At 43.4% G+C, this 27,974-nt stretch overlaps 3 protein-coding genes and 1 long non-coding RNA gene across 9 annotated transcripts; 2 read left to right on the forward strand and 2 right to left on the reverse strand.

The window, feature by feature from the left end:
- Positions 1 to 816: 816 nt before the first annotated feature.
- Positions 817 to 8,574, reverse strand: slc16a5a (solute carrier family 16 member 5a). Of its 5 annotated transcripts, none has more exons than XM_034558771.1 (5): positions 8,427 to 8,508; positions 5,949 to 6,405; positions 3,397 to 3,540; positions 2,404 to 3,243; positions 817 to 1,405 (listed from the first exon to the last, which is right to left on the reverse strand). In XM_034558771.1, the coding sequence occupies exons 1-5, from the start codon at positions 8,491 to 8,493 to the stop codon at positions 835 to 837; spliced, it is 2,079 nt and encodes a 692-aa protein (XP_034414662.1). In that variant the 5' UTR covers positions 8,494 to 8,508; the 3' UTR covers positions 817 to 834. The 5 variants fall into 5 exon arrangements, with proteins under 5 accessions (XP_034414662.1, XP_034414663.1, XP_034414664.1 ...); XM_034558772.1 differs by lacking the exon at positions 8,427 to 8,508 and adding an exon at positions 7,962 to 8,011 and having other exon boundaries at positions 5,949 to 6,411; XM_034558773.1 differs by lacking the exon at positions 8,427 to 8,508 and adding an exon at positions 7,962 to 8,002.
- On the forward strand, positions 3,552 to 6,079 carry LOC117748763. Its single transcript, XR_004611662.1, has 4 exons — positions 3,552 to 4,223; positions 5,581 to 5,654; positions 5,833 to 5,876; positions 5,962 to 6,079. It is a non-coding gene; the product is annotated as an uncharacterized LOC117748763 (long non-coding RNA).
- A 5,031-nt stretch (positions 8,575 to 13,605) lies between the features above and the next one.
- kctd2 (potassium channel tetramerization domain containing 2) lies at positions 13,606 to 17,383 on the reverse strand. The gene is made up of 6 exons (XM_034558806.1): positions 16,676 to 17,383; positions 15,202 to 15,310; positions 15,022 to 15,113; positions 14,830 to 14,925; positions 14,283 to 14,408; positions 13,606 to 13,657 (listed from the first exon to the last, which is right to left on the reverse strand). The coding sequence occupies exons 1-6, from the start codon at positions 17,033 to 17,035 to the stop codon at positions 13,628 to 13,630; spliced, it is 813 nt and encodes a 270-aa protein (XP_034414697.1). The 5' UTR covers positions 17,036 to 17,383; the 3' UTR covers positions 13,606 to 13,627.
- Positions 17,384 to 18,089: 706 nt separating this feature from the next.
- tubgcp2 (tubulin, gamma complex associated protein 2) lies at positions 18,090 to 27,956 on the forward strand. 2 transcript variants are annotated; one of them, XM_034558763.1, is made up of 18 exons: positions 18,090 to 18,193; positions 18,970 to 19,131; positions 19,758 to 19,886; positions 20,237 to 20,413; positions 20,556 to 20,715; positions 21,433 to 21,640; positions 21,738 to 21,937; positions 22,881 to 23,070; positions 23,156 to 23,301; positions 23,377 to 23,557; positions 23,664 to 23,844; positions 24,483 to 24,655; positions 25,587 to 25,715; positions 25,792 to 25,912; positions 25,983 to 26,126; positions 27,344 to 27,460; positions 27,598 to 27,761; positions 27,839 to 27,956. In XM_034558763.1, the coding sequence occupies exons 2-18, from the start codon at positions 18,982 to 18,984 to the stop codon at positions 27,912 to 27,914; spliced, it is 2,646 nt and encodes an 881-aa protein (XP_034414654.1). In that variant the 5' UTR covers positions 18,090 to 18,193; positions 18,970 to 18,981; the 3' UTR covers positions 27,915 to 27,956. The 2 variants fall into 2 exon arrangements, with proteins under 2 accessions (XP_034414654.1, XP_034414655.1); XM_034558764.1 differs by having other exon boundaries at positions 18,104 to 18,186; positions 18,967 to 19,131.
- Positions 27,957 to 27,974: the final 18 nt, after the last annotated feature.

Here is a 27,974-nt window from a genome sequence, read left to right on the forward strand (position 1 = left end):
TTCTATACAACCAGAGGAGTCGCCCCCTGGTGGTCAATAGAGAGAATGTAGCTTTAACACATGAAGCATAGACTTCTATACAACCAGAGGAGTCGCCCCCTGGTGGTCAATAGAGAGAATGTAGCTTTAACACATGAAGCATAGACTTCTATACAACCAGAGGAGTCGCCCCCTGGTGGTCAGGAGAGAGAAGGCAGCTTTAACACATGAAGCATAGACTTCTATACAACCAGAGGAGTCGCCCCCTGGTGGTCAGGAGAGAGAATGCAGCTTTAACACGTGAAGCATAGACTTCTATACAACCAGAGGAGTCGCCCCCTGGTGGTCAGGAGAGAGAATGCAGCTTTAACACGTGAAGCATAGACTTCTATACAACCAGAGGAGTCGCCCCCTGGTGGTCAATAGAGAGAATGCAGCTTTAACACGTGAAGCATAGACTTCTATACAACCAGAGGAGTCGCCCCCTGGTGGTCAATAGAGAGAATGTAGCTTTAACACATGAAGCATAGACTTCTATACAACCAGAGGAGTCGCCCCCTGGTGGTCAATAGAGATAATGTAGCTTTAACACATGAAGCATAGACTTCTATACAACCAGAGGAGTCGCCCCCTGGTGGTCAGGAGAGAGAAGGCAGCTTTAACACATGAAGCATAGACTTCTATACAACCAGAGGAGTCGCCCCCTGGTGGTCAGGAGAGAGAAGGCACCATTTTAAGACACTTCCTTGTCGGCGTCATTCGGCAGAACCGGGGGATGGTTCTGTGTCACTTCCCACATCGTTAAAAATAAATTAAATAAAAAGCGTTGTCTCTGAGACGAGGGAACATTTGCGTTTAATAAAACAAATTAATTTTCGCACGCTGCACATTTGAGGCCAGGCAGGTGGGAAAAATATAGCATAATAAAACCTTTAATGGTTTTGAATCAACAAAAGGAGCTCCTGTGTAACTTGGCTTGATCAGCGATATTTGATATATGTGACCACAGAAATATGATTTAGCAGCATTTTTGCAATAAATAGTACAATAGGCGTTGTGGCTGTAAGTGCACGTGTGTTCACTTTGGTATGTAGGACCCCGAAGAACCGACACGGGGGGGGGGGGGGGGGTGAGGGGGGGGATAATCCACCCGTTCAGATGCTGGTGACGTTCTCCGCCCCGTTGGCCGAGGCCGCGTCTTTGTCGCCCTCTGTGGGCACGCTGCGGTACTGACAGCCGGGAGCCAAGTCCACAGGAGGCCTCGCCGGCTCGGGCAGCGCGGGGGCTCGACCCCGCTTCGACAGCTTCCTGTCCCTGGCGTCCAGCCAGTAGAACGCCACCATGAGGAAGACGGCGGAGGAGGCGACGACGGCACTGGAGGCGAAGAAGACGTGGAAGTACTGACCCGTCCTGTCGATCAGGAAGCCTACGAGAAGTACATCATCAGATTCATGTTTCTGTCTTCATTTACATGTTTACTTTACCGGTAAAGGTTGTTTTTTTTTTAATCCTCAAAAGGTTTTTGAAAAGGCTTTTAAATATGATATTTATAAAAGTTTGTTTTTTCATTATTTGGATTTATTTATTTTATTTCCATTTATTTATTCAATTAAAATGTATCATATATAGAAATAATCCAATTCAAATTATGTTTATATATATATATATATATAAACATAATTTGAATTTGATTATTTTATACATACATTTTGTATATTAAGAAGGAAATACATTTTAATATGTGTATATATATATATATTATTAATATTGTGTTGATTACATAAATGCATGTACTGTATGTATATATATTAATGTATTCACTACTAAATTATTACTACTAATATTATTGCTATTATTTTTTTATGTTTTCTGAGGTCTTATTCTATTTTGTTAAAAATAAAAAAATAAACAAAATAACTAGGAAAAATAGAGAGTTGATTGCAGATTAATTAACTACAATTAATTGTTAACAAAGCCCCCCCCCCCCTCTCTGTGACCATGGTGGAGCAAACCCAGTCAGACTCCCTCAATGTGTGAAGGCGGCTCGTGGTTCCTGAGCCGGCTGTGAGCCGCCAGATAAACATAACTGTACATAACCGTCACCGCTCCCCTCCTCACCGCCCAGCTGAACTCCAGCTCTCTATCTACGTCGTCACTTCACCGTAAACACACGCCGGCAGGAACACGGCAACCGAGCAGTGTTCACGCCACAAAACGCAGAGCGGCAGCATCCTATTAATATCTAACATCATTTTGACGATTCTGAGCATAAATAAAGAAGAACCCCGTTAAGTTTCATGTCAAAATATTCACGGTGTCCTTCAGTAGAGAACAGAAAGGTGCACTAACTGCAGTGAACCACCAGGTGGCCATAAAGGCGTCTTACTGGTTCCGTGGGTTTGTAAAAACCTATTATCACGTTACCTGCCAGCGGCGGCCCGACGAGCAGCGTGACGCTCTCCATGATGGCGAGCAGGCCGAGCGCCGAGGGGAAGCGGCTCATCTCCACCACCTCCATGAGCACGGTGTACATCAGGGAGCCCACCACGCTCATGGAGAGCCCGTAGACCGTCACGTACGCCAGCAGCACGCCGAAGCCGGGCCCGACGCAGCAGATGCTGTTGCTGAGCCCGTTGACCAGCAGCGCCCAGGCGAAGACGTAGAGGTGGCGCCCTTTGAACCACGGCATGCTGAAGAGGACGCCGAAGGGCGGCCGCACCACGATGTTCACCAGGCCCAGGATGGAGAGCAGCAGCGCGGCGCGGCTCTGGTCCATGCCGTAGGCCGTGGCGTAGGGGACCAGGTACACCAGGGGCACCACGAAGCCCAGCATCATCCAGGTGATGCCGATGGCGAACGCGCGGTAGCGGGCGTTGTGGCGCAGCTGGTCGAAGGCCATGTGTTTGCTGAGGAACGCCGCCAGGCAGCTCCACGCGCGTCTCATCCGCCCGCTCCCCTCGCCGGCGCTCCCCTCCTCGGGCGGCGGCCCGTGGTTCATCAGCGGCGGGCCCCGGCGGCGCTCGGGGGCCCCCAGGGGCCTCATCACCGCGCCGCACACGCAGCTGTTCAGCAGCACGGCGCCCAGGACGAGGAAGCTCCCCCTCCAGCCCAGCTCCGCGTGGAGGTAGTTGCCCAGGAAGGGCAGCGTGCACAGGCCCAGCGCCGTGCCCGTGGAGGACATGGCGTTGGCGAAGGCGCGGCGGCGCACGAAGTAGTGGCCGAGGATCGTCACCGCGGGCTGGAAGCTGAAGCAGAAACCGAGTCCTGTGACCCATGAAAGGAGACATTCAGAGCAGGGGAAACCACAGGGGCGGCCATTGTGCCTGTTGACGAGGAGGAACCAGAAGAGCTTTCTGTAACTTATACGACATTTAGTGTTTGTTATTATTAATGCTCGTCGGCCGCGTGCTCGCTGACCTGTGATGACCCCGGCGGTGAGGTAGAGCTCCTCCACGGACCGGCTGAACGAACTGGCGGCCATTCCCAGCCCACTCAGGACGCCGCCCAGCATGACCGTCGCCCGGCAACCGAGTCGCTCCACCAGCACGCTGCAAAAGGGCCCTGAAGGATCGGACGCAAGAGGCGTGAGGTCGTGGTCTGGACTATGAACATGTTCACGCTCACTCACGTGTGTGTGTGTGTGTGTGTGTGTGTGTGTGTGTGTGTGTGTGTGTAACTGATGCGTGCCAGTTTTGCCGACCCATAAAAACTCGAATGGGGTTTGGCCTCGTCGGGGCCCCGAAGAGGAAGCTGTGAACTCCGAAGCCTCCGTGCTGAATGCATCGGGCTATATGGGTGAAAGGTCACCGGAGGAGGTCGCCCCTTTGTGGTCGGGCAACAGGGGGCCGTGAGGCGAGGACGGGGGGGGGGGAGCCTCCTCCGTTTTCGCAATAAGTAGCCTCGGGGATAAAAGATGAATATTTAGAAGACGTTTTCGTCTCAAAGTCACGTCTGCAGTTTCTACTGCGGCTAAAAAGGAGAAGTTCACATGCGGCTTAAAAGGAGATAAATCGGAGCCGCTCGTCACATTCCTGTCAGCTCAGGAAGATTCTTTGAGATCAAAAGCGTTCCCAAACACCACGAGGCCTCGAGTGCCATCGTCACTCAGATGTCACTTTGCTTAAACATTTCAGGATCCTGGATCTCCTTTAATGGCCGAGTGTTCGTGCATAAACAAGTTTTCTCTCTCTGGGCGTATGTAGGACAGAAATAACAACGAGGAACAAGAACAAAGCCAATAGAAGGTACGGTTACACAGTAAGGTGTGTATATAAAATATATTAAAACGTCTTCGCGTCGCTTCACACAGTAACGTACACGTGAACACTCGTATTTAAACAACTTTATGATCATTTATTACTACTTTTCACGGTTGAAGATGTGGCAGAAAGAGGAAGAGGAACGTCGTTAAAGCAAAACCCCAAAAACTGTTTGAATAAATGAGTAAAACCTTTTCAGATCTATCCTTCCACCAAGATATCCACTTACATCTAAAAACCCTGATTTTAATCCTTCTAACACAAAAGACCTGCCGGGCCGGACTAACAGCATTCCAGACTCCTCTCTATTCGCTCTTTCAGAGGAACTCGTCCTCCAATCCTCACACTCGGCTTTGCAGGCGGACATGAAATGAAAAGAAAGGGAAGGCCGTCACCTCGAGGCTCCGTGTTGACTTGGTGGGGCTCAGCTCGTTGTGTTTCATGCTCGTTACGCAACGCTCAGAAGAACGCGTCAAAGAGGAAGGAAGTCACACTTTGTGTGCAGCACACCCGGGAGTCAAAAGGACCTGGGACAATACGTGTGTTTATTTATTTATTTGGGCTATTCGGCGCATTTACATTCTGTAGTTTTCTTTTCTTTTTTTTCGTTTCGGGGTCCGCCATTCAGAACTACGTCGAGTAAAAACAAAAAAACGAAAGCACAACTTCCCCCTCGTGTTTTTAATTTGACCTTTGCGATAACAGCTTTTTTCTTATTTACTCTGCTCGACAACCACATCACAGCTGCTCCTTTTAGGGGCCGAGGGATATGGAGAGAATAAAACAATCTTCATTGTTTGTTTACCAATTACCTCAATATCCGTGTTATGGCGATAGTGCGAGGTTTATATTGGTGCTTTGACACAAATATTTACACAATAAGATCTGTTAAAATCAATCAGTAATGTGGATTGTAATGACTAAATATAGGAAGTTAAAAAAAGAAATACATCACTTTACTGAAATGCAGCCATTTAAAAGTAAGAACGTTTAATTAAAGCAACCTGTTACATTAATAATTCTATATTTATTCCAGCTCATGTTACTGTGTTCAGCTTTGTTGTCCTTGTTTTTAGCTGTTATGTCTTTTTATTTGTTTTTAAAGGTCGTGTGAGTCACAACAAAAACAATTTGGTGAAACTTTGGGGGCTTTTATTGTGAAGCACTCACAGGAAACGCAACCCCGAGCTTAGCGCTTAACGGCGATTGTTTTGTAAAAAGAAATGCGTCAACAAAACAAGACATTTTCAGCATTTAAAAAGAAAAAAACTGTTAATATGTTTTTTCTTTACTAAACAAAGTTCCAATGAATGAAACGCGGTGCCTTTAAATCTTTCCTCAGGAGTGAAACGTTAATATTTAACGTTAGCCACCACAAGCTGCTCGTCACGCAAGACCAAGTTCGTGAGTGTGAAGGTATGAATATTAATGTGTTTTATTGTTCACTAACTCCTATAGAGAAGTTAATGTCCCATTTTATAACACGTAATGTCCCTTTAGAGTCTGTGGCGCGTAGCGTTAGCAGTACCGCAGTGTGAGCTGCAGTTTCTCATGGAGTAATCTTCTGTGAACAAACACACATTCTCTCTCTCAGGTTTCATCCTTTCAGGCCGACAGGAACTGACCCCGCCCCCCAAGGTAGGAGGCATTAAAGGGTAACGTCGAGGTAAATGAATTAAAGTTACACATTGACTAAACTCAATACTTTACCTCCTGCGTGGAGCACCGAGGTCATGATGGAGGGCACCCAGGAGGTCTCGCTGTTGGAGGCGTGGAACTCGTTCTGCAGGTCGGTGTAGAAGATGCCCATGCAGGAGGGGAAGGCCAGGGTCAGAGCCAGGACGATGATGGTGGCGGCCAGCACCACCCAGCCCCACCCGCCGTCCGGAGCGGTGACCGCGGCCGCCGGGTCTCCGCATTCGGACCCCCGCGCCCCGTCCCCGGCCTCCTGGACCTTCTCCGCGCCGTCGGCCCGCTCGAGGGCCCAGAGGGCCTCCGGGTCGAGGCGGCCGTCGCTCGTCCCTCCGGTTCCATCCGCCCGAGTCATTTCCTGCTCCGCGGTTCGGGGGAAGCTCCGGCGTTAGCTCCGGCGTTAGCTCCGGCGTTAGCTCCGGCGTTAGCTCTGCGCGGCGTGTCGTGACCTCTGCTGCCCATGTCACTGTCACTGCTGCGCCTTCAGGGACACCGACAACAACAAAGGGAACCATGCATCAGGTTGGGCAGAGCAGCTGAAGCTGTGAGGGGACATTCGTGGTCCCCAGAGGGTGGATCCTAATGATTCTTAATGGTCCCCTGAACCTAATTTTGAGTGCGGTATCTAAACAGCTATTGGATACAGACGGTCATGTTCCCCAGAAGATGGATCCTAATGGTATTGACTATCCCCTGTGGGGTTGTGAGAGCAGTTCCTGAAATAAGTTTATTAGTTCAGATTGAATCATTGACATTTCATGACCTTCATAACCTTGTGAGTGAAATCTGTGGATGTCCGCTACATTAAATGTGACCTTTTAGACGCCTTTCTGCCGAGTCATCACAAGCAACATTAGACTAACTGACTGACACAAAGTAATGTTTTGTGAATGGTTAATAAATAAGCGTCATCATGATTTATTAACTTATTTACTTAACATAGTCTGCAGCATGAAGACCTCCACCTGTGCCCTTGACCCACTTCCCCTCTTCCTTAGTCAAGGCCTGCCTCCCATCACTCTCCTCTCTCATCACATACATCATCAACTCCACACTGTCCTCTGGTCTCGTACCCCCCCATAACGCCACCACTGATGTTCTCATCCATGACCTCGTGACCTCCAGACCTGACTCCTGCAACAGCACCTCTTCGGCTCTCCCAACAAAAATCCTCAAACTTCAATATGTTCAGAACTCTGCTGCTCGACTGCTCACCTCCAACCGCCGCTATGACCACATCACCCTGGTCCTACTCAACCTTCAGGATAGAATTTAACATTTTACTCACCACCTACAAAAGTCCTAAACAACATGGCCCCTCCCTGCCTTTCAGACCAAGCCCCAACCCGGTGCCTCAGGTCCGTAGCTGGATTGTTCAACTTTTATTAGAACTAATCTTGGATTAAACTAATCCTGGTATGCCTGTGTGGATGCAAAGGGGATCTCAATCTGGCAACCATGAGCCTTAACAGTCGCTGGTGAAAACCCTCGAGAATGAATGACCCTCTGTGCAAATGCTCCAGTAGAGCCCCCCCACCCTCAAGACGCTCAATGTATTTTCCAGATGTACCACCTGACTGAGCAGAACACTCTCAGATTACGTTCCTGAGGACACGACCCTGAGCTAACGCACTCAGACGTGCATCACACACGCATGTCAATACAATATTTGACAGATGTACCACCTGACTGAGCAGAACCTCACACATATCTCATCTGATATCAGCCACAACCTGTTCTTTTATCTCCTGCAGCCCCCCCTCTACCTGCCAAGACTCATCACAACCAGGAAGAGACACGACATGACGACAAGGAGAGGCCGAAAAGACGACAAAGGGACATGAAATGATTACAAAGAGACACGTACCAACCAGGAGGAGACACAACATGACGACAAGAGGCTGAAAAGACGACAAAGAGACATGAAATGATTACAAAGAGACACGTACCAACCAGGAGGAGACACAACATGACGACAAGAGGCTGAAAAGACGACAAAGAGACATGAAATGATTACAAAGAGACACGTACCAACCAGGAGGAGACACGACATGACGACAAGAGGCCGAAAAGACGACAAAGGGACACGTACCAAAACAGGAAGTTACACATAATGAATACAAAGAGATACAAAACGACAACAAAGTGAAACAAAATAAAAGAAAATGTCTACAAAGAGACTCAAAAGAACAACAACAAAAAAGACTCAAAATCCTTCAAAAAGATACAATACAACAACAAAAATAAGGTTTTAAAAAAAACTCCAGAAAGACACAAAATGACAACAAAAATAAAGAAAACCACCAAAAAAAGACACAAAATGACCACATAAAAGACCCTAGGAGACTTCAAAACAAGTGACACAGAGAACAACAACAACAACAACAACAACAACTAAAAGAGGCTAAAAACAACTCTAAAGTCCGTGCGTTTTAAAGAAGGACACGTGGCCTCGTGCACGCCCGTGGTCGTCTGCGACATAATTAATAAATGCACCTTTAGAGACCGATAAAGAAAAGTGATGCTGAGCCGCCGGTCCTTCCTGCGGGACGGCCCGGGACATCCGGGTCTCTCGGACATCTCAAACAGTGGAGCAGCACACACTCCCAGGGGCATTAAATATATATATATATATATATATATTTATAAACTGCTAATTTTAAACTGTGTCACACGTTCACCCCCACGTGGCTCCTCGCGGTGATTTCGGGCTTGTTTGCGGGTGTAAAGCGCACGCTGCCCGGCTGCAGCCTCCATCTCCGCCCCGCTGGTCTCTCTCATAACGAGCGCTCTTTTTATTAAAAAATAAAGGACATTTGTTTTTTTCTGCGCGTGCATCGGTATGCATTTAAGCATCGATCACCTCCGTTAAATTATGGAGTAAATATAATAAATCAATGCAAAACTAATAAAATAATAATCACCTTTTTAAAAAATATATATATATTTTTTGCTGTTGATTGCGGTCCTCCAGCTTTTCTCCCCGTTAATCTCCTCGATGACTGCCGGGGTCGGTACCCGGAGTCTTCCTACACCCTGTCGCGGAGCTCCAGCGTCCCCCGGTCCGCCCACGGTGGGAGGAGACTCGCGTAGCCGGGATGGGAGGGTCCGGATGCCGGGTGGGGGGAGGGTGGAGCTTGAGAGGGGAGGCGCTGCTGCGCAGGCCCGGCCGTGCTGCACCACACGCCAGCGAGAGGAGGACACCCCGGGGGAGCAGCTGCTGCTCCGGGGGTCCCTGAAGGCCTCTCCGAGGGTACTTTATGTGTACCACTTTGCACTGGGAAACATGGGACTCAGTACATTTAACTGGTCAACTTTTTATGTATTCTTACTTTATTTGAGTACTAATACTTTATTAGTATTTTTTTTTTCCTTCCTAATGGTACTTTTATTTTATTTTGGATATTGTATTTTTTGTGAGTATTTCCATTTATGCTACTTTGCAGTCGTGGGATGTAACAAAGTACATTTACTCAAGAAAGCAACTGTACTGTAATTTTATAAAGTAATTAAAATTGTACTTTACTTGAGTACATTTTAAGATACTTAATTTTGGAGATTGTACTTTTTAATCCACGTGTCGAATAACCACATTTATACCACTCAAACTAGACGTATATCTTAATAAAATGTGTCGCTGTTGAGTTTCTTCACATTATTATTTATCGTTTTGAAATAAATAAATAAATGATCCTCCTTTTGTATTGAGGACGATGAGCAGCATCAGGGGAAAGTGAGATAAACGATCAATAATCATCCCGTTGTTTAAGTTATAAAACTTTCTACAAAAAATTATATTTTTTTAAAAACAGAAGCAACAAAGTCAACGAGACACGTTAGTTTAAAACACAGACACATTTTATGATTAAAAACCAGACTGGGTTTCATTAAAATCGTCCACATGTAAAAGAAAAACGACAACTTTCGTAGACAAAATTCTAAAAAAAATTAATAAATAAAAGTAAAAACAAAACAATCAAGACAAAAAAAAATTTAAAAAGTGTTGTCGGCTTCCAAATTTAGTATTTTTTTTCTCCACAGTCTCCATTGACAATATTCACATTTGACATCAATACTGTTGATAAATGAACACAAAGTAACGGTTAATAGGTGACATTCAATACCTCTAAGTGAGTGTACGAGTGGTGCATGTCCACAAACGCATGCAGTGTGTTTACAGATTAACCGGCAACATGATCCATGGATTAAAAAAAAAAAAAAAAAACTTTCTTTTTGAGTAAAAAGCGAGTCGGAGGGAGAGAGGAGGGGCAAATTCACTGACCCCCACGGTGGGGTGGGGGTCTGCAATCAAATGAGATGGTGAATTTTTGTTCGAAGCTATTCTGCATCTAGAAGTTGAGTTAAACCGACGTGACGAAGATAGAAAAACAACCAGGAAACACGTCGTATATATATATATATTTGTATTTTTTCTTGTTGCAGAACTGTTTGACTAACTATTGCAGGTGAAAGTAAAAACTTTAGCGGTCAAAAGCAATTTTTTTTGTTCAAAATAAATTTTAAAAATTGATTCAAAACGTTGCGATGGCCCTTCAACAAAAGGTCAGCGGTTCCAAACCCGAAAAAAAAATAAAGTAAAAAAACACCAACCAGCTGAGACCAGTTTAACAAAATACTTCTTTTCTTTCTTTTTTTTAAATAATTGAATGGACTCGTAGACCTTGCTCACCGTCTTTAACACGTTAACGCTCTAACATTTAATTTATTAGCACCACTGCACAAACACTTTTAACCTCATGTCAGAGCCGGGGGACCAAACTATGGCCCGCGGGCCAACTGGGGTCCACTGCCTGTTATTAATTCACACGCAGTTTATTAGAACCATTTCTAATAAATTACACTCTTTAACGACTTCGAACTAAATATAGTGACTTCCTCCTCGCTCTTCACAGAAAACCACATTTGATCTCCATTTGTTAAATCTTAATATTAAACTGACATTTTGCATTTGTAATCTTTGAATCACACGACATCGTCATTTAAAAAAAAAAAAAAAGATATTTTTTTGTTAATATGTGGCAATGAATTATTTAACAGTCTTGTGGAGTTAATTCGATAGGAAATGTATATTTTGGGTTTTCTGGTCTGGCCGGTCTCTTTAAAATGTTCCGAGTCAGAGGATGCCCAAAGTGAGCCGGGTCCATCCTCTGGGGACCGTGAACCTCATGGACGGAGGCTGAAATGTGTTTTACCCTCGGTTGCCCACGGCGATAAGTGCTTTGGGGGGGGGGTTTCATACATTTAAAAAAACAGGAGGTGGCTTCAAGTGCACCGCTGGAGTTTTACTAAGATAAGAGCAGAGGCGTCCCACGTTTTGGTAAAACACAAAAGACACACGTTGGAACTTTTTTGAACGTTTGAGAAAAGAAAAGAAAAGAGCAGCTGGCAGGTTTCAGTTTGTCGGTGTCGTTATAAAACAGGCCGGCGAGGAGCCTTCCAGTCTTCTCTCAGGGATGAGAGGCACCGAATGATAAAGAGAGAGAGAGGAGGGGGGGGGGGGGGGGGGGGGTCACAGGTCAAAAGGCACAACACTGGACGCAGAGGAAACCCTCAATGAAACTAAAAACGTTAAAAACACGTTGAACGTTGAGCACGGGGGCAGTTTATTGTATTATTTTTTTGTTTCATGCGCGATATAAATGTAACTGCATCAGATATGTTCTTTGTACAAAGAAATGAGTGATTAAAGATCGGATGCTCTTTATTTTTTTACTTCTTCCTCCTCTTCTTTTTTTTTTTTTTTTAAGCTTCAGGCGATTTAGAGTCCGAGATGTTTCTGATATGTTTCTACGGCTCAGACTTCACAGTAACGACGTCACGGTAACGAGTTTCTGTGTGGAGCAATTAACCAATCAACAGGTTGACTGTTAACTGGTTTCAGTTGATGGTTTTATATCAATGCACATTTCATATTTTGGTGTTTTTTGTCACTGTTTGTTGAAGGAAAAAGCAGTTTGAAGACGTCACCGTGAGCTCGGGGACTTTTTCCCCCCATTATTCTTTCTGAAACGATTAAACTTTTAAAAACAAAAAACAATCCTCACAGTAAAAAAACAATTTTACGGATTAGTTTCTCTTTAAAACAGATAAATAGTTTAGTCTGAAATGCGTCTATTGAATTATTATAAATATTAAAATGGTTAAAAGAAGGTTAGAAGAAGGTCACACCCCCCCCCAGCCCAAGGAGATGTCTCCAAAAGATATTTCATTTACGACGATAAAAAAAAAAACAGATAAAAATAAAAGTTAGTTGCATTTTGATTGATATTTGACGTCAGCTTTAGTTACTGCAGTTTTACAGGAAATGCACATTTCAAGCAGCAGCAAATTCAGTTTTACTTGCACAAAAAAAAAAAAAGGTGCATTCCTCAATAAATAATTTGGAGAAAAAAAAAACATATTCAGCCTGATGATCGTTCAGCTTCACTGTAAAATCAGAGCAGAGTTACGGTGACGAGCGAGGATCGTTTTGTATGCGTTTACAAGTCTTAAAAACACTTAAATGTCGAGTGTATCTCCGAGAGAAATACAGCAAAAAAACAACAATAACATTTGAAATATATAAAAAAAAAAAAAAAAAAGGGTGGCAGGTTCGCTTACAGTCTGTAAATCTCTGCGCCGACAGGTGGGCTCAGGTATCTTTTTTTAAGTTGCTACAAGTGCTGCAGGACGCGAGGCAGCGTGAGCGGATGGTGGCGACGAGGTGGGGGGGAGAGGAGGAGGGGGGGGGGGCAGTCCAGCCTGAGCGACACGTTTCCTCTTCCTCCGATTACAATTTTAAGATATGCAAGAGATCAAGAGATTTTTTTGGAGGAACACGACAGAAAACGTGCAGCTGAAAAAAAGAAAGCGTAGTGATATTTCAGTCGTGGACCTTAAAATTAGCAGAGAGGCGCTGACACACACACACACACACACACACACACACACACACACACACACACACACACACACACACACACACACACACACACACACACACACACACACACACACACACACACACACACACACACACACACACACACACACACACACACACACACACACACACACACACACACGGGGGGAATCCGAGTTATGAAAAGTGATATCCCCCCCCCCCGTCGTTTTAATAGACTCACCCACGAAGAATATGTAAATATGTGACAACTATGATACAGAAATCGGCAATTACACCGTTTTCATATTATTCATCATGTAGCCTATATAGATGTAAATAGATTCCTCACATGCCTCGACTAATTGTACACACACAGGCCTTTTGAGTCCGTTGGTTTCTTTTTTTGCACGGAAATATCCCAACAGGAGGGGGGGGGGGGGGCACATAGTATATATAAAAGTGATGATGACGATGACGATGATTGGGAGCAGCTCTGTGCCGGGCGTCCGTCAGCACCGCAGTGACACTCGACCATCAAGAGGATGAAACCCGCTCACTTGTAATCCCTTTTATACTCCGCCTGGAGGAGGATGAGGAGGAGGAAGAGGAGGAGGAGGAGGAAGGCTGAAGCAGGTCGTCGGGCAGCCCCCGCTGTGGAAAGGCACACCGGAGGAGGAGGAGGAGGAGGGCTTTGATGATGACGACGATGGTCGGAGGGTAAAACCCGGGAGAAAATGTTCCGTGTTATTGTTTTTGTTTTGTTTCTTTGTTGTCGATAAAGTTAATTGGCTCTTCACATCCGCGAGCCTCGCTCCTGAAGGATCTGTGGAGGACAGAAAGAAACACAAGTCAATAAAAAGGTTCGAGCTTCTCACACGTGAATATTTACACGATTCCACGGTTTTGATATTTTAACTGCTTGTGATATTTTATTTTATTACATTTTATAGACTCAGTTGACGGATTGATCAATAAAGAACACGGACGCTTCCTCTGATTTATTGACATGAGATAATATGATGTAATACTTTTAATAAAAAAGGGTTCACGTGTGTTTTATGTTGTTACCTACAGATTAACACCTGTAAACTAGGTTTTGATCTGTACTGTTGCAGGAGGTTAAAAGATGACTAAATTAAATAAAATAAAAAGAAATAAAGTTTCAGTATCTGTATATTTTATATTTTTCTTCCAATAAAATAAATAAAATAAATAAAATAAATAAAATAAATAAAATAAATAAAATAAATAAAATAAATAAAATAAATAAAATAAATAAAATAAATAAAATAAATAAAATAAATAAAATAAATAAAATAAATAAAATAAATAAAATAAATAAAATAAATAAAATAAATAAAATAAAGAGCCGAAACTAAAACCGTCCTCTGTCAGAAATGAGATGAAATCAGAAGTAAGGCGGCTGTGGGTCAGGGGTCAGGGGTCACCTTGGCCTTCTCGGTGGGCTCGATGACGATGCCGTTGCTGGAGTTGTTGAGTTCCCGGGAAACGACGCACAGAAACTCCGCCTGGTCCTCGTTGCCGTAGTTATAAGAGGAGCCGATGCTTATGAGCTGAGGACGGGAAACAAAAAAAACATTTTTAAAAAAGGAGGAAATATTACAGTTTTTACCATCTATATTCTGGGTAATATTTATATTCATAATTGTTCACTTTATGGGCTCCAGCTTCTTGAATGTAAGGATTATTCATGAATAAATAAATGTATTTATTAATAAATCAATTATTGAATAACTTAAATAGATTAATTAATAAATAGATACATTAATTAATACATGTATAAATGGATTAATTAATGAATTAATAGATACATTATTTAATGAATACATTAATTAATAAATTTAATAAATAAATACATATATTAATAAATTGATTATTGAATAACTTTACGGATTAATTACTAAATAGATCAATTATTTATTCATTAATTAATCCATTTATAAAAAAAAGAAAGAAAAGCAAACAGTTCTTCACCTGCTCGAACTTCCATCCGTCCGACATGGTCGAGACCATCTGCGTGAGCTCCTCCTCTTGGCACTGAAGTACCCGGTACACGTGTTTCACGGGACCCTGAGGGCGAGCGAGCGAGCGAGAGAGAGAGTAAACGTCAACACCGCGGTCGACAACACATTCTCACCCCGGCGCCGTGTTCGCCGCCTTCTGTACCTGAGACGTGCGGTTCTCGTTGTCCCGTATCCTCTCCTTCACCAGCCTCACCAGGGACGCGATGTTGTAGAACTCGGCTTCCTCCAAGACGCCTGAAGGACACACGTGTAAACCGGGGCGCTCTAAAATATACACAACGGTGTGTGTGTGTGTGTGTGTGTGTGCGTGTGGGGTTCTCACCGTCCTCCGCCAGGTTTTTATCCATGATCAGCTTCCCGTGCCGAAGGTAGTTGAGGATGGGGCCGAAGTACGTGGGGTCCCTGTCGATCAGGTAGGCCCCGGTCTCGTCCTGCGACACAGACACACACACACAGACACACACCATGGTTACTGACCCCCCCTCCTCACGGATTAACGGGAACCATTACAGTGTAAATACGTTTTGTTTTTTTACTGCCGATGGTTATCCTCCAATATTCAGTAACATCATAACGTTCACATGCAGTCTAGTAAAAATGTAAAGAAACTAGAATAAAGTGTTTACCTGAATATAAAAAAAAGATTAATTATAAGAGTTTTACAACTCTTATAATTCATCATTAAAACTACGAATGACAAGCTTTGTTTAAATCCATTAAAACATATAATATTTTTATTTATTTATTTATTTTTTCTTCAAACGTGATCAGGGGATCTTTGAAAAGTTACATGAGAACGTTATAATTTACCTTATGTTTCCATTTTCAAGTTACTAACTTTATATTTCTACGTCACCCCTCCGGAGCAAATGTTGTACTTCACGAAACTTATTCGACAGATTTGGATACTAGTTACGTCATAAAGTAGCATATTTAAACATGAATACATTTTCTTTTCAAAGATAAGTTTGTACACACACACACCTCAATATACATTAAAAAAAATGTATAATATAAAACTGAACGCAACCATTTTATTTACTTACTTTGAGGTATACTTGTACTTTAATTTTCTGCTACTTTATATTTTTAATCCACTAAATATATTCGACGGCTTTAGTTACTTCAGATTATTAAAAGTAAATTCTAAAATAATAAGCTGTGACGTATAATTACGTATTGAGACGCTCCGCGTATATAAACAGTAGCAATGAATGCATTAAAGTTACTTTAATAAGCCGCTTTTTACTTGTAACAGAGTATTTCTACACAGTGGTATTACTACTTTTACTTGAGTAAAATATCTCGAGTACCTCTTCCAACTCTGCATTTACCAAGCTGTCAGAGGCCTTAAAAAAAAGATACACATACAGTATATAAATATATGATCTCAAATACTACTAAATAGAGATAAAGGTTGTTTCACACAATTATAAAGTCTGTAATGTAATGAGTCTTAATTTCTGACTCCTTCCATTCATATTAAATGTATCTCTTTTATCAATACTTGTGTTTATTTATTGTAGCATTAAGCAACATGTTACATTTTATTTTAGGCCTTTGTTTTTCTTATATTATTGTATGCTGATTTACATTAACTATAACATTCACATGTTTCAATATGTCAATTATTTATAGAATATAATGGCATATTAAAAATAAAAATAAACAACTAAATAGAGGTAAAGAATGCACATTAATATGACTTTATCCTCTCTTTTTAATGTATTTTCTCATGCATTTCACGTTATTATTGTTCTTATACTACTATATATATATATAATACTCCTGCTCACCTTGTCGGAGTCCAGGTCCGGGTCTTCCTGACACAGCCGGAACAGGAACGACTTGGGGTCGCGGCACAGCGTCTGTTTGGTGGTGATGAAGTAGGTCCCGCCGACGTTCAGGCGAACCCAGCGCGAACCGGGCTTCTCCGCCGGTTCGGACGGGGAGCTCGGGTTGCTCTTCGCCGGGAAGCCGAACACCGAGCGTCCGCCGCCGGGGCTCGACACCCCGCCGCCGGGGCTGAGCTGGCTGCCCCGCGGCGGAACCACGAGAGTGGGCGACGCCAGGCGAAGAGAGCCTCGAACGTCGCGGTGCTCCGGCTGCTCGATGGTCCCAGTGCCGCTCTGCTCCACAACATGCAGTTCAGCCATGTTTTTTTTTTAAATTTAAAATATATATATATATGTGTATATTCTTCACACACACGCGCACACACACACACGATTATCTAACGACACGCTGCGGGGAAACACTTTCTCCCAGCCGATTTGTAAACAGAGCGACGGTGTTTTTTTCGGGCATCGGGGCGTTGCTGCTCACACACGCGGCCGCCTCTCGAGCCTCCGAAGCCGCCGACGATTAAGACGCGAATGCGGCCCGTGAAGACCGGACGGTGGCAGCGAAGCCGCGTTCAATCGTTTCTTCTCGAGATAAAACGCTCATTCTTGTCCGTTCAAACGTTAATCAGAGGAAGGGGAAGAAAAAAGGGGCAATGCTTCCGGGTTGTAACGTGATTACTGTTTACTTCCGCTGGGTCGTGGTTTTTCAAAATAAAAGCAAGTGGAATTTTATCTTCTCAAGTATGCTATGTTATTTTATTTTTTTGATCTGCAAGATTTAATAAAACCTGAGAATAAGCTAAAAATAATTTAAAAAAAACATGTCTTGTATTTCTTTGGGCTTTTACTTATTTTACTTTTTAAAAAATCAACACAATCAAAAGATAAATAAATACATCTAAGATATATATAAAAACCGAAACAAATGAACATAGAAACGAATAATTAGAGCAGTAAAGGATTTGAAAATGAATAACTACAATAATAAGAAAGGTTATGTGTTAAGTGTTATTATTATAATGATTAGTATTACTGTTTTTAAATAATTAGGTATTATAATAATTATAGTTACGCTCTGGTTATTTAGTGTTTACTCCCTATTATATTTGTTTATATGGAAAAGAAGCATGTCAATTCCATGTTTTTGAAAATGAAAATGAATCTTCACAATAATATCATTAAACAATGTTTTATAAAAAAACAGTAATACAAAAATATATATAATTTAAAAAATATACATATTTAAAAATTGCAGTACATTCACAGTTATAATAAAGAATGTAGCGAGATTATTATCTGCTGCTAAATGAAGCTGTAGTACCACAGTTAACCTGTCGAGGGCCGTGTGGCGCTAGCGCTGCCTGTATTTCAGCAGCAGAAGAAGAATTTGACTACTCGTTGGCGGGTTTAGCTTCCGCTCCCGTGCTTGTTGTTGTTGTTGTTATTGAACCCGACACGACTGACTGACAGGTACGGCGCTCAGTAGAGACTCGCACCTGTAGTAACGCTTATTACCACTCATTACATGTTGTTATAACGGTTCTGAGACCGACGTGTTTCATTCTGGATGAGCTAGCTGCTCTGTTAGCCTCCTCGTAGTTCACAGCAATCAAGCTAGCATCAAATCCCTGTTAGCTCAGCATCACTTGTAGGATAAGATGGTTTGAGTTTTAGGAGAATATGGTTCATGCATCTTTACAGCAGCTGGCTTGACTTGTAGATGAAGATGGTTCATGCATCTTTACAGCAGCTGGCTTGACTTGTAGATGAAGATGGTTCATGCATCTTTACAGCAGCTGGCTTGACTTGTAGATGAAGATGGTTCATGCATGCAGACTTTACAGCAGCTGGCTTGACTTGTAGGAGAAGATGGTTCATGCATGCAGACTTTACAGCAGCTGGTTTGACTTGCAGGGGAAGATGGTTCATGCATCTTTACAGCAGCTGGCTTGACTTGTAGATGAAGATGGTTCATGCATGCAGACTTTACAGCAGCTGGCTTGACTTGCAGGAGAAGATGGTTCATGCATGCAGACTTTACAGCAGCTGGTTTGACTTGCAGGGGAAGATGGTTCATGCATGCAGACTTTACAGCAGCTGGTTTGACTTGCAGGAGAAGATGGTTCATGCATGCAGACTTTACAGTAGCTGGTTTGAGATACAGTTGGTTAAATTAGTTTCTCAAGCCAGCCTCCTCGCCCTTCTCCTCTAAGATACACCTGTGTTGGCCTGTGTTGTCTCTGCAGCAGCCTGGAGCCATGAGCGAGTTCAGGATCCACCATGACGTGAACGAGTTGCTCAGCCTGCTGCATGTCCGAGGAGGAGACGGAGCAGAGGGCTACATAGACCTACTGCAGAAACACAGGACTCCATATGTCACCACCACGGTGTCGGCCCACAGTGCCAAGGTAGGTGTTCCACTCTCAGGCGTGCTTTAATACGCCTGTCGGAGCACAGGGAACATCCTGAAAGGTGTCCTGAAGGTTATGGGGTGGCATGGGAGGAGAAATTATGGCTTTGTTCAGATAGATTAAGTACTTTAATAATCCCGGCAGGAATTGTTAACATTACAGCAGCTGAGAGCAAAGATAATGTGCAAAAAGAACGATGCAAAACGATCAACAGCAGCTCAAATAACTCAGAGAATGTTAGTTTGACCCATAGTTGTACAGTTTTATTAAGGAAACACAAGTATGTTATTACGTTGAATAACTTTTATTGACACCTAGAGAATCTGGTAAAACGCGTTGGATATATTTATATTTGTAGAGGTCTGAACATTCTCAATGTTTGTTAAAAGATCATTATTGTTTTTTCATACAAATATATTATTGTTGAAATATGTTATGTGATTGAAAAGGATTTTATCTCAATACATCGTTGAAATATAAAACAACCCGTAGGGAAGTAAAGGCAGTTACAGAGTTTTTAATCGGGTTTAGAAAAGAAGCACGTTGCCATGGAAACGCCCGCTGTGGAAATGAACGTGTCGCTAACTGAATCTTTTTCTCTCCGGCTGTCAAATCGCTTCCAGGTCAAATTGGCAGAGTTCTCTAAAACCCCCGAGGACTTCTTGAGGAAGTACGAGGAGCTCAAGTCCAAGAATGTTCAAAACCTGGACCCTCTGCTGTACCTGCTCTCCAAACTCAGTGAGGACAAAGAGGTGAAAGCACGTCGTCGATAAGCAGATGTACGATGTGGTTTTCGTTTGTTAATCGCTTCTAATGGATTCGTTTCACAGCGTTTTTGGTGTTTTCGGATTTCAAATCTTCTCATGTGATTTGTTTTTCATCTCTCAACAATGTGGAGCAGTGTTGATGAAGAATTAAATGTTCAGTCACAGAAACAAAAAGGCAGTTCATGAGACTGATGTCAATAGAAGATTTAAAAGCCATTCATAAAGTGTCGGAAGAGGCTCAAATTGTTGATTTCCCCCACTTTTTATAAAGTTAAATACACTACCATATTGACCCTTTAGTTTTATTGTGATATATTTATGTATATATTTTTTAGACGCTCCAGTTACTGCAGCAGAATGCCAAAGAGCGGTCGGAGTCATCCGCGAACGCGACGTCCACCACAACTACCAGTTACACTCTGCCCCAGACCAGCACCAAGATGTCCATGCAGGAACTGGATGAGCTGCGAAAGAAGCTCGGCAACATGGCGGCCAGCTCCAACGCTCCCCAGGTGAGCAATTCTTACTCGGACGCAGCCGATCTGAAGCTCAGTTTGACCCAGTAGGGTCCAGACACACGGGGGGGGGGGGGGGGGGGGGGACTTTGTGAACGTCTAAATTGCATTTCCTGTTTCTCTGTGGTTTCGCCCGCAGCCGGCTGAGGTCACGCGGAAGATGCTGAGAGACAAACACAACAAGAAGAACCCCACGCAGCCCAACCCCGTGTTCCCCAACTGGGTTTACGACCGCCCCGCTCTCCTCGGAGACTTCATCACCAGCCCCACTCCTGCAGGAGATCCGGCAGCGGCCATCGGTAAGACGGCTGCTTGTATAGAAGTCTATGCTTCACGTGTTAAAGCTGCATTCTCTCTACTGACCACCAGGGGGCGACTCCTCTGGTTGTATAGAAGTCTATGCTTCATGTGTTAAAGCTGCAATCTCTCTCCTGACCACCAGGGGGCGACTCCTCTGGTTGTATAGAAGTCTATGCTTCACGTGTTAAAGCTGCATTCTCTCTACTGGCCACCAGGGGGCGACTCCTCTGGTTGTATAGAAGTCTATGCTTCATGTGTTAAAGCTGCATTCTCTCTACTGGCCACCAGGGGGCGACTCCTCTGGTTGTATAGAAGTCTATGCTTCATGTGTTAAAGCTGCATTCTCTCTACTGGCCACCAGGGGGCGACTCCTCTGGTTGTATAGAAGTCTATGCTTCACGTGTTAAAGCTGCATTCTCTCTCCTGACCACCAGGGGGCGACTCCTCTGGTTGTATAGAAGTCTATGCTTCACGTGTTAAAGCTGCATTCTCTCTACTGACCACCAGGGGGTGACTCCTCTGGTTGTATAGAAGTCTATATAAATGACTCTACTTCTCTTGATGTATTCCCTCAGTAAACATTGTAAACATTAGTTTTTGGTCTCAATCTCTAGTTTCAAGTCTTCTTCAATACAGCGTGATGTTCATTTAGTAAATTATGGTCATTTAGAGTCAAACAGACCATAAAGTGTGTTGTTGTTGTTGTTGTTGTTCAGTTACGATGCCGCTGCCGGCGCAGGAACAAGCTATGGTGGAGGATCTGCTGTTTGTCCTGATGGGAGTTGATGGTCAGAACATCACAGCTCAGCCCGTCCTGGGCAGACAGAACCGCTCCTTCATCGTGGACTCCACGCTGGACATGTCCATCAAAGAGCTGGTGAACAGAATCCTCCCGGTGGCGTCGTATTACTCCACCGTGACGCGGTGAGAACCGGGGGGGGAGGTTTTTTTTTTTTCAAACGTCGCTCGTGACCGAGGACGGATTTACGAGACGAGTGCTTTTCTATTTTGTCCTTTCAAGCTTCATCGAGGAGAAGTCGTCCTTCGAGTACGGCCAGGTGAACCACGCGCTCACGGCGGCGATGAGGACCCTGATGAAGGAGTACCTGATCCTGGTCACTCAGCTGGAGCACCTGCAGCGGCAGGGCCTGCTGTCCCTGCAGAAGCTCTGGTTTTACATCCAGCCCACCATGAGGACCATGGAGATCCTGGCCTCCATTGGTAAGAGTCTGGAGGACACCGTGTGGACGTTGTCTTCCTGCCGTTCGCTCCTCTCTTGAGAGCGTCGCCTCTTTTTTCTTTTTCTTGTGGTTTTCATGAGCGCATAAAAGGGAAAATTATTCAAGCAAGAGGCTTTACAGCTAAATACATTACATGTGTTTTGTTACTTTATGATATGTGTATACATATACAACATAAAATAACAAATGTGTATGTGTGTGTATACTGTATATATATATATATATATATGTATATGTATATATTAATTAATATGTATGTGTGTGTATATATATATATATATATATATATATATATATTAACGTGTGTGTGTGTGTATATATATATATGTATATATTAATTAATATGTATGTGTGTATATATATATATATATATATATTAACGTGTGTGTATATATGTGTATGTATATATATATATATATATATATATATATATATATATATTAACGTGTGTGTATGTGTATATATATATATATATATATATAAAAATAAAATAAAAGGCCCATCCTCCCTCCTGGACACATTAACAAACATACCATTTATTATGCAGATTCAGTGCTACATTTTAAGCATTTTAATTGATTTAGAAAATGATCAGAAACCTCTAAAATACCACATTAAGACACAAAGACCGTCAGGAACACGATAGAAAAATCTGTGCTCTGATTTAGAATCTAAAACCTTTTTGCAATTAGGAGATTTCTCCATTATTTTAATTTAGTTGATGATTTGTACTTTTGTTCCGTTTAATCTAAATAACCCAGGAAGTCCAGACGTCCTCTGAATGCTTTAGCATTCTAGCTTGTGAGGCTGCGATCATCCTCATTTCTTCTTCTTTCCAGGAGACGACTGCACGAATCAAATTAACTTTTTCGATAGCTCGCACTATTTAAAAACAATGCATGTTCCTCCGCTATCTCCCGCAGCGTCCTCGGTGGACAAAGGGGAGTGCATGGGCGGGTCGACGCTGAGCCTTCTGCACGATCGAACCTTCAACTACACGGGCGACAGCCAGGCTCAGGAGCTGTGCCTCTACCTCACCAAGGCAGCCAGCGTCCCGTACTTTGAGATCCTGGAGAAGTGGATCTACAGGGGCATCATCAAGGACCCGTACAGGCACGGCTCCTCCTGAACCCGACGCTCAGAATATCGAAGCGCGCTTGTCGGCCGCCGTGTTTTCATCTCGTTTGTTTCCTCGCAGCGAGTTCATGGTGGAGGAGCACGAGCTGCAGAAAGAGAAGATTCAGGAGGACTACAATGACAAGTACTGGGACCAGAGATACACCGTCGTGCAACACCGGATCCCCTCCTTTCTGCAGAAAATGGCGGACAAAATATTAAGCACGGGTAAAAAAAAAAAACGGGGGAAAACATCACAAGAGCCTTTCTTAGAAAGTTGATTTAATTTCCCTCTTTTTGTAGGGAAATACCTGAATGTGGTGCGGGAGTGCGGCCGCGATGTGACGTGTCCCGACGCCAGAGAGGTCCTGTACACCCTGAAGGAGAGAGCGTACGTGGAGCAGATAGAGAAAGCTTACAACTACGCCAGCAAAGTCCTGCTGGCCTTCCTCATGGAGGAGAAGGAGCTGGTTTCACGCCTCAGGTAAGACGGTCTAAGGCAGCGTGGGTTAATCTTGAGAAGCTAGAAAGAGTATATACGTTTAAAAAAAGAACACAGCGACAAACGGCCCTGTGTTGTTTTCTTCCAGATCCATCAAGCACTACTTCTTGATGGACAAAGGGGACTTCTTCGTGCACTTCATGGACCTGACGGAGGAAGAGCTGAAGAAGCCAGTGGACGACATTGTTCCTCCCAGACTGGAAGCCCTGCTGGAGCTGGCTCTGAGGATGAGCACGGCCAACACGGACCCCTTCAAAGACGACCTCAAGGTGGGTGGAAGGACGACTGCAGGGTGCCTGAATAGGAATCAGTGGTGACATTAGGGCCGTTGGTATAAATACAGTATTTACATTAGAACTCTCTTTTTAAAGCTCGAGTAGGGCTCGGCCATATGGAGGATATCAAATATCACAATATTTCTTTACCAAATACCCCAGGATCAGTATTCCAATGATATTGTAGCGTTATTACCTTATTATTACTTTATTTTAATTACTTTATAATTGCTTGGTTTTATTTAATTTTTAATATTTAAATTCTGTATTTATATTATTTATTTATATATATATATATATATATATATATATATATATAATCACAATGAGATTTTTAATAATTATTTTTATTTAATATTGTATTTTTTTCAGAATTGTAATTGCTCTTTAAAACCAGGGAGGGACAACACTTATATAATATTACCATATCCAAAATCTGACGATATATCTATACTCATATTTATATTATTGATTTATTGTCCAGCCATACAGAGTCTCTTTTCCAGCCCCGACTTTTACTGTTTTTGCAAAAAACAATATTATTAGCAGAAGAATTCCAGCAACCAAAACAAAAACTGACCAACCGTCCTTCCTTCACGACCTCTGACCTTTCCCCCCCGGTCGCTCCGCAGATCGACCTCATGCCCCACGACGTCATCACTCAGCTGCTGCGGGTTCTGGCCATCGAGACCAAGCAGGAGAAGGCCATCATCAACGCGGACCCGGCGGACGCCGCCCTCAGCGGGCTGGAGGCCTTCTCCTTCGACTACATCGTCAAGTGGCCGCTGTCGCTCATCATCAACAGGTTCGGCTGATGATGGTTTCATCTTTTCTGTATGTTTTTAACTTTTAAGATACTCCACAATCTTTGGCAATATAATAATAATCAACACTAAATCTCCTAAATACAGTTAGGATTTTTTTTACAGCTCAAAATGCAGTTCATGTCTGCTGTTTTTACATTTTGTGCACGTAGAAGATGCGTTTCTTTATTTTTTTAAGGAAGACATTAGAGCCACAGATTGCTCAAAATGTTAATAAATTATAAAAATACATTACAGGAATATTTTAATTCCTGTAATAATCCTTCAAACATATATTATATTTTACAGAACCGTCACCGATCTTTCGTACTCAAACAAACAAGAATATAGATCTAAACATGAGATAATCACAGCTGTTCAAATTAATTAATCAATTCAAATTTAATTTTCCTCCCAACGTATTGAAATGTTTGGAAAACAAATGTCTGTCTTTTAAATAAATAAATAAAATGTGTCCCAAAACAATACACTTGAGGCCCACATTTCAAGTAAAAGAAAACAATTAAATAAATAAATCGGCCTCTTCATTCTCTCTTTATTTTATTTATTTAAATGTTGTTCCACTTCCTGTTTTAGTGATCGCACGGTAAACGATCGATTCGATTGACTCGATTGAGTGAAGCTATCGCCGTAGTAACTCGATTAGCTGCGCCCTTCAGAAAAAAATTAATAAATTTATTCTCATTAATTTTGAAATGTTTTATTCATTTGCACAATTCAAACAATAAAATAAAAATCACAACTGAGAAATGAATAATATATGCAGAGGAAGAGACAAAAAGCCAACTGGGCTTATTTGAAGCCTCCACCTATATAATATTTTAAAATGTTAACAAAATTACAAACATAAAATGAAATGCATTTAAACACGTTTTTTTTTTTTTTTTTTTTAATTTCGTACACGTTTTCCAGGAAAGCGCTGACGAGGTACCAGATGTTGTTCCGACATCTGTTCTACTGCAAACACGTGGAGAGGCTGCTGTGCAACGTGTGGATCAGCAACAAGGACTTCAAGCTGTACTCGTCGCACTGCGCCAAATGGTGAGTGGGGGAACCTCGCGGTGGATTCATGCAACGACAAGTAAAGTCACGTTCACGCTCTCCGTTCGCACCGCAGGTTCGCCGCCGCGTTCGCGCTCCGACAGCGCATGTTCAACTTCGTGCAGAACATCCAGTACTACATGATGTTCGAGGTGATGGAGCCCACGTGGCACGTCATGGAGAACAACCTGAAAACGGTGAGCGAGCGAAGCTCCGATCGCACCGCCCAGGCGTCTCCTTGTCCTGACCGTCTCTTTTCCCCTCCAGGCGTCGAACATCGACGACGTGCTCTGCCATCACACCAGCTTCCTGGACAACTGCCTGAAGGACTGCATGCTGACCAACCCCGAGCTCCTCAGGATCTTCTCCAAACTCATGTCCGTCTGCGTCATGTTCACGAACTGCATGCAGGTGCGTCGATGGAAGGGGAAATGTTTCACGTTTAATTTTATGTTCTGCTTCGATTGAACACGCAGTTTTAAAATCGTAGACTGTTTATAAGAAGTGGTCATTCTGGCCGTCGCCATCTTGGCTTTTTGCAACCAGTGAACAGGAAGTGACCATATTAGGAATGCGGAGGCGGGACATATAGACCCTGTATACGTCTCTGGTAGAGATCTGTCGATCACCTTGTAGCCCCGCCCTAAAGCATCCCCTGCTTTATGGTCTGTTTGACTCTAAATGACCATAATTTACTAAATGAACATCATTCTGTATTGAAGAAGACTTGAAACTAGAGATTGAGACTAAACTAATGTTTACAATGTTTACTGAGGGAATACATCAAGAGAAGTAGTCATTTATATAGACTTCTATACAACCAGAGGAGTCGCCCCCTGGTGGTCAGGAGAGAGAATGCAGCTTTAACACGTGAAGCATAGACTTCTATACAACCAGAGGAGTCACCCCCTGGTGGTCAGTAGAGAGAATGCAGCTTTAACACATAAAGCATAGACTTCTATACAACCAGAGGAGTCGCCCCCTGGTGGTCAGGAGAGAATGCAGCTTTAACACATGAAGCATAGACTTCTATACAACCAGAGGAGTCACCCCCTGGTGGTCAGTAGAGAGAATGCAGCTTTAACACATGAAGCATAGACTTCTATACAACCAGAGGAGTCGCCCCCTGGTGGTCAGTAGAGACAATGCAGCTTTAACACATGAAGCATAGACTTCTATACAACCAGAGGAGTCGCCCCCTGGTGGTCAGTAGAGAGAATGCAGCTTTAAGACATGAAGCATAGACTTCTATACAACCAGAGGAATCGCCCCCTGGTGGTCAGTAGAGAGAATGCAGCTTTTAGACATGAAGCATAGACTTCTATACAACCAGAGGAGTCGCCCCCTGGTGGTCAGTAGAGAGAATGCAGCTTTAAGACATGAAGCATAGACTTCTATACAACCAGAGGAGTCGCCCCCTGGTGGTCAGTAGAGAGAATGCAGCTTTAAGACATGAAGCATAGACTTCTATACAACCAGAGGAGTCACCCCCTGGTGGTCAGTAGAGAGAATGCAGCTTTAAGACACTTCCTCATCGGCTTCTTTTCTCAGAACCGGAGGTTGCCGCCTGGTTTAAAACGAGCAGATCCTTGTCCTGAATTGTTTTTGTTTTTTCTCGACCGTCGCAGCGCTTCACTCAGAGCTTGAGGTTGGAGCGCCTCTCTCAGGAACAGGGCACGGTGGACGGGCCTCCCACTCCGAGCGAACATGCTGAGGAGGCAGAGAAGAAGAGGCCGACCACAAAGGTATTTCCAGAAAGGCCCTCCTAAAAAGAAAACCACGTGAACATGTCGTGGAAAACGTTCTCCGGCGTCGTTAAACGGATGGAATGTTTTCTGGCTCTCGAGTTCAAAATACGTTATGTGTCCTCTCGCCGCTCCAGTTATTAGCGGAGCACGCGGACGCCCACCAGTCGGACGCCGGCTTTGAAGCCACCATCAGCAAGTTCGACAGTAACTTCAGCACGCTGCTGCTGGACCTGCTGGACAAGCTGAGCATCTACAGCACCAACGACTGCGAGCACAGCATGATCAGCATCATCTACAGGTGAAACCCGGTGTGGTTGAATGCGTCTCATTGATGTTTTTGATTGATTGGCTAACTCGGCTCCTACGTCGTCACAGGTTGGATTTCAACGGGTTCTACACCGAGCGGCTGGAGAAGATGGCCATAGAGCGGAGTCAGAAAGCATCCGCGTAGCATGAAAAACCCAATAAAAACAAACGTCTGTTGAAGCCGAAATGTGGTTTTGTTTGCTTT

This window comes from Cyclopterus lumpus, chromosome 19 (genome assembly GCF_009769545.1).
Source record: "Cyclopterus lumpus isolate fCycLum1 chromosome 19, fCycLum1.pri, whole genome shotgun sequence".
NCBI lineage: Eukaryota > Metazoa > Chordata > Actinopteri > Perciformes > Cyclopteridae > Cyclopterus > Cyclopterus lumpus.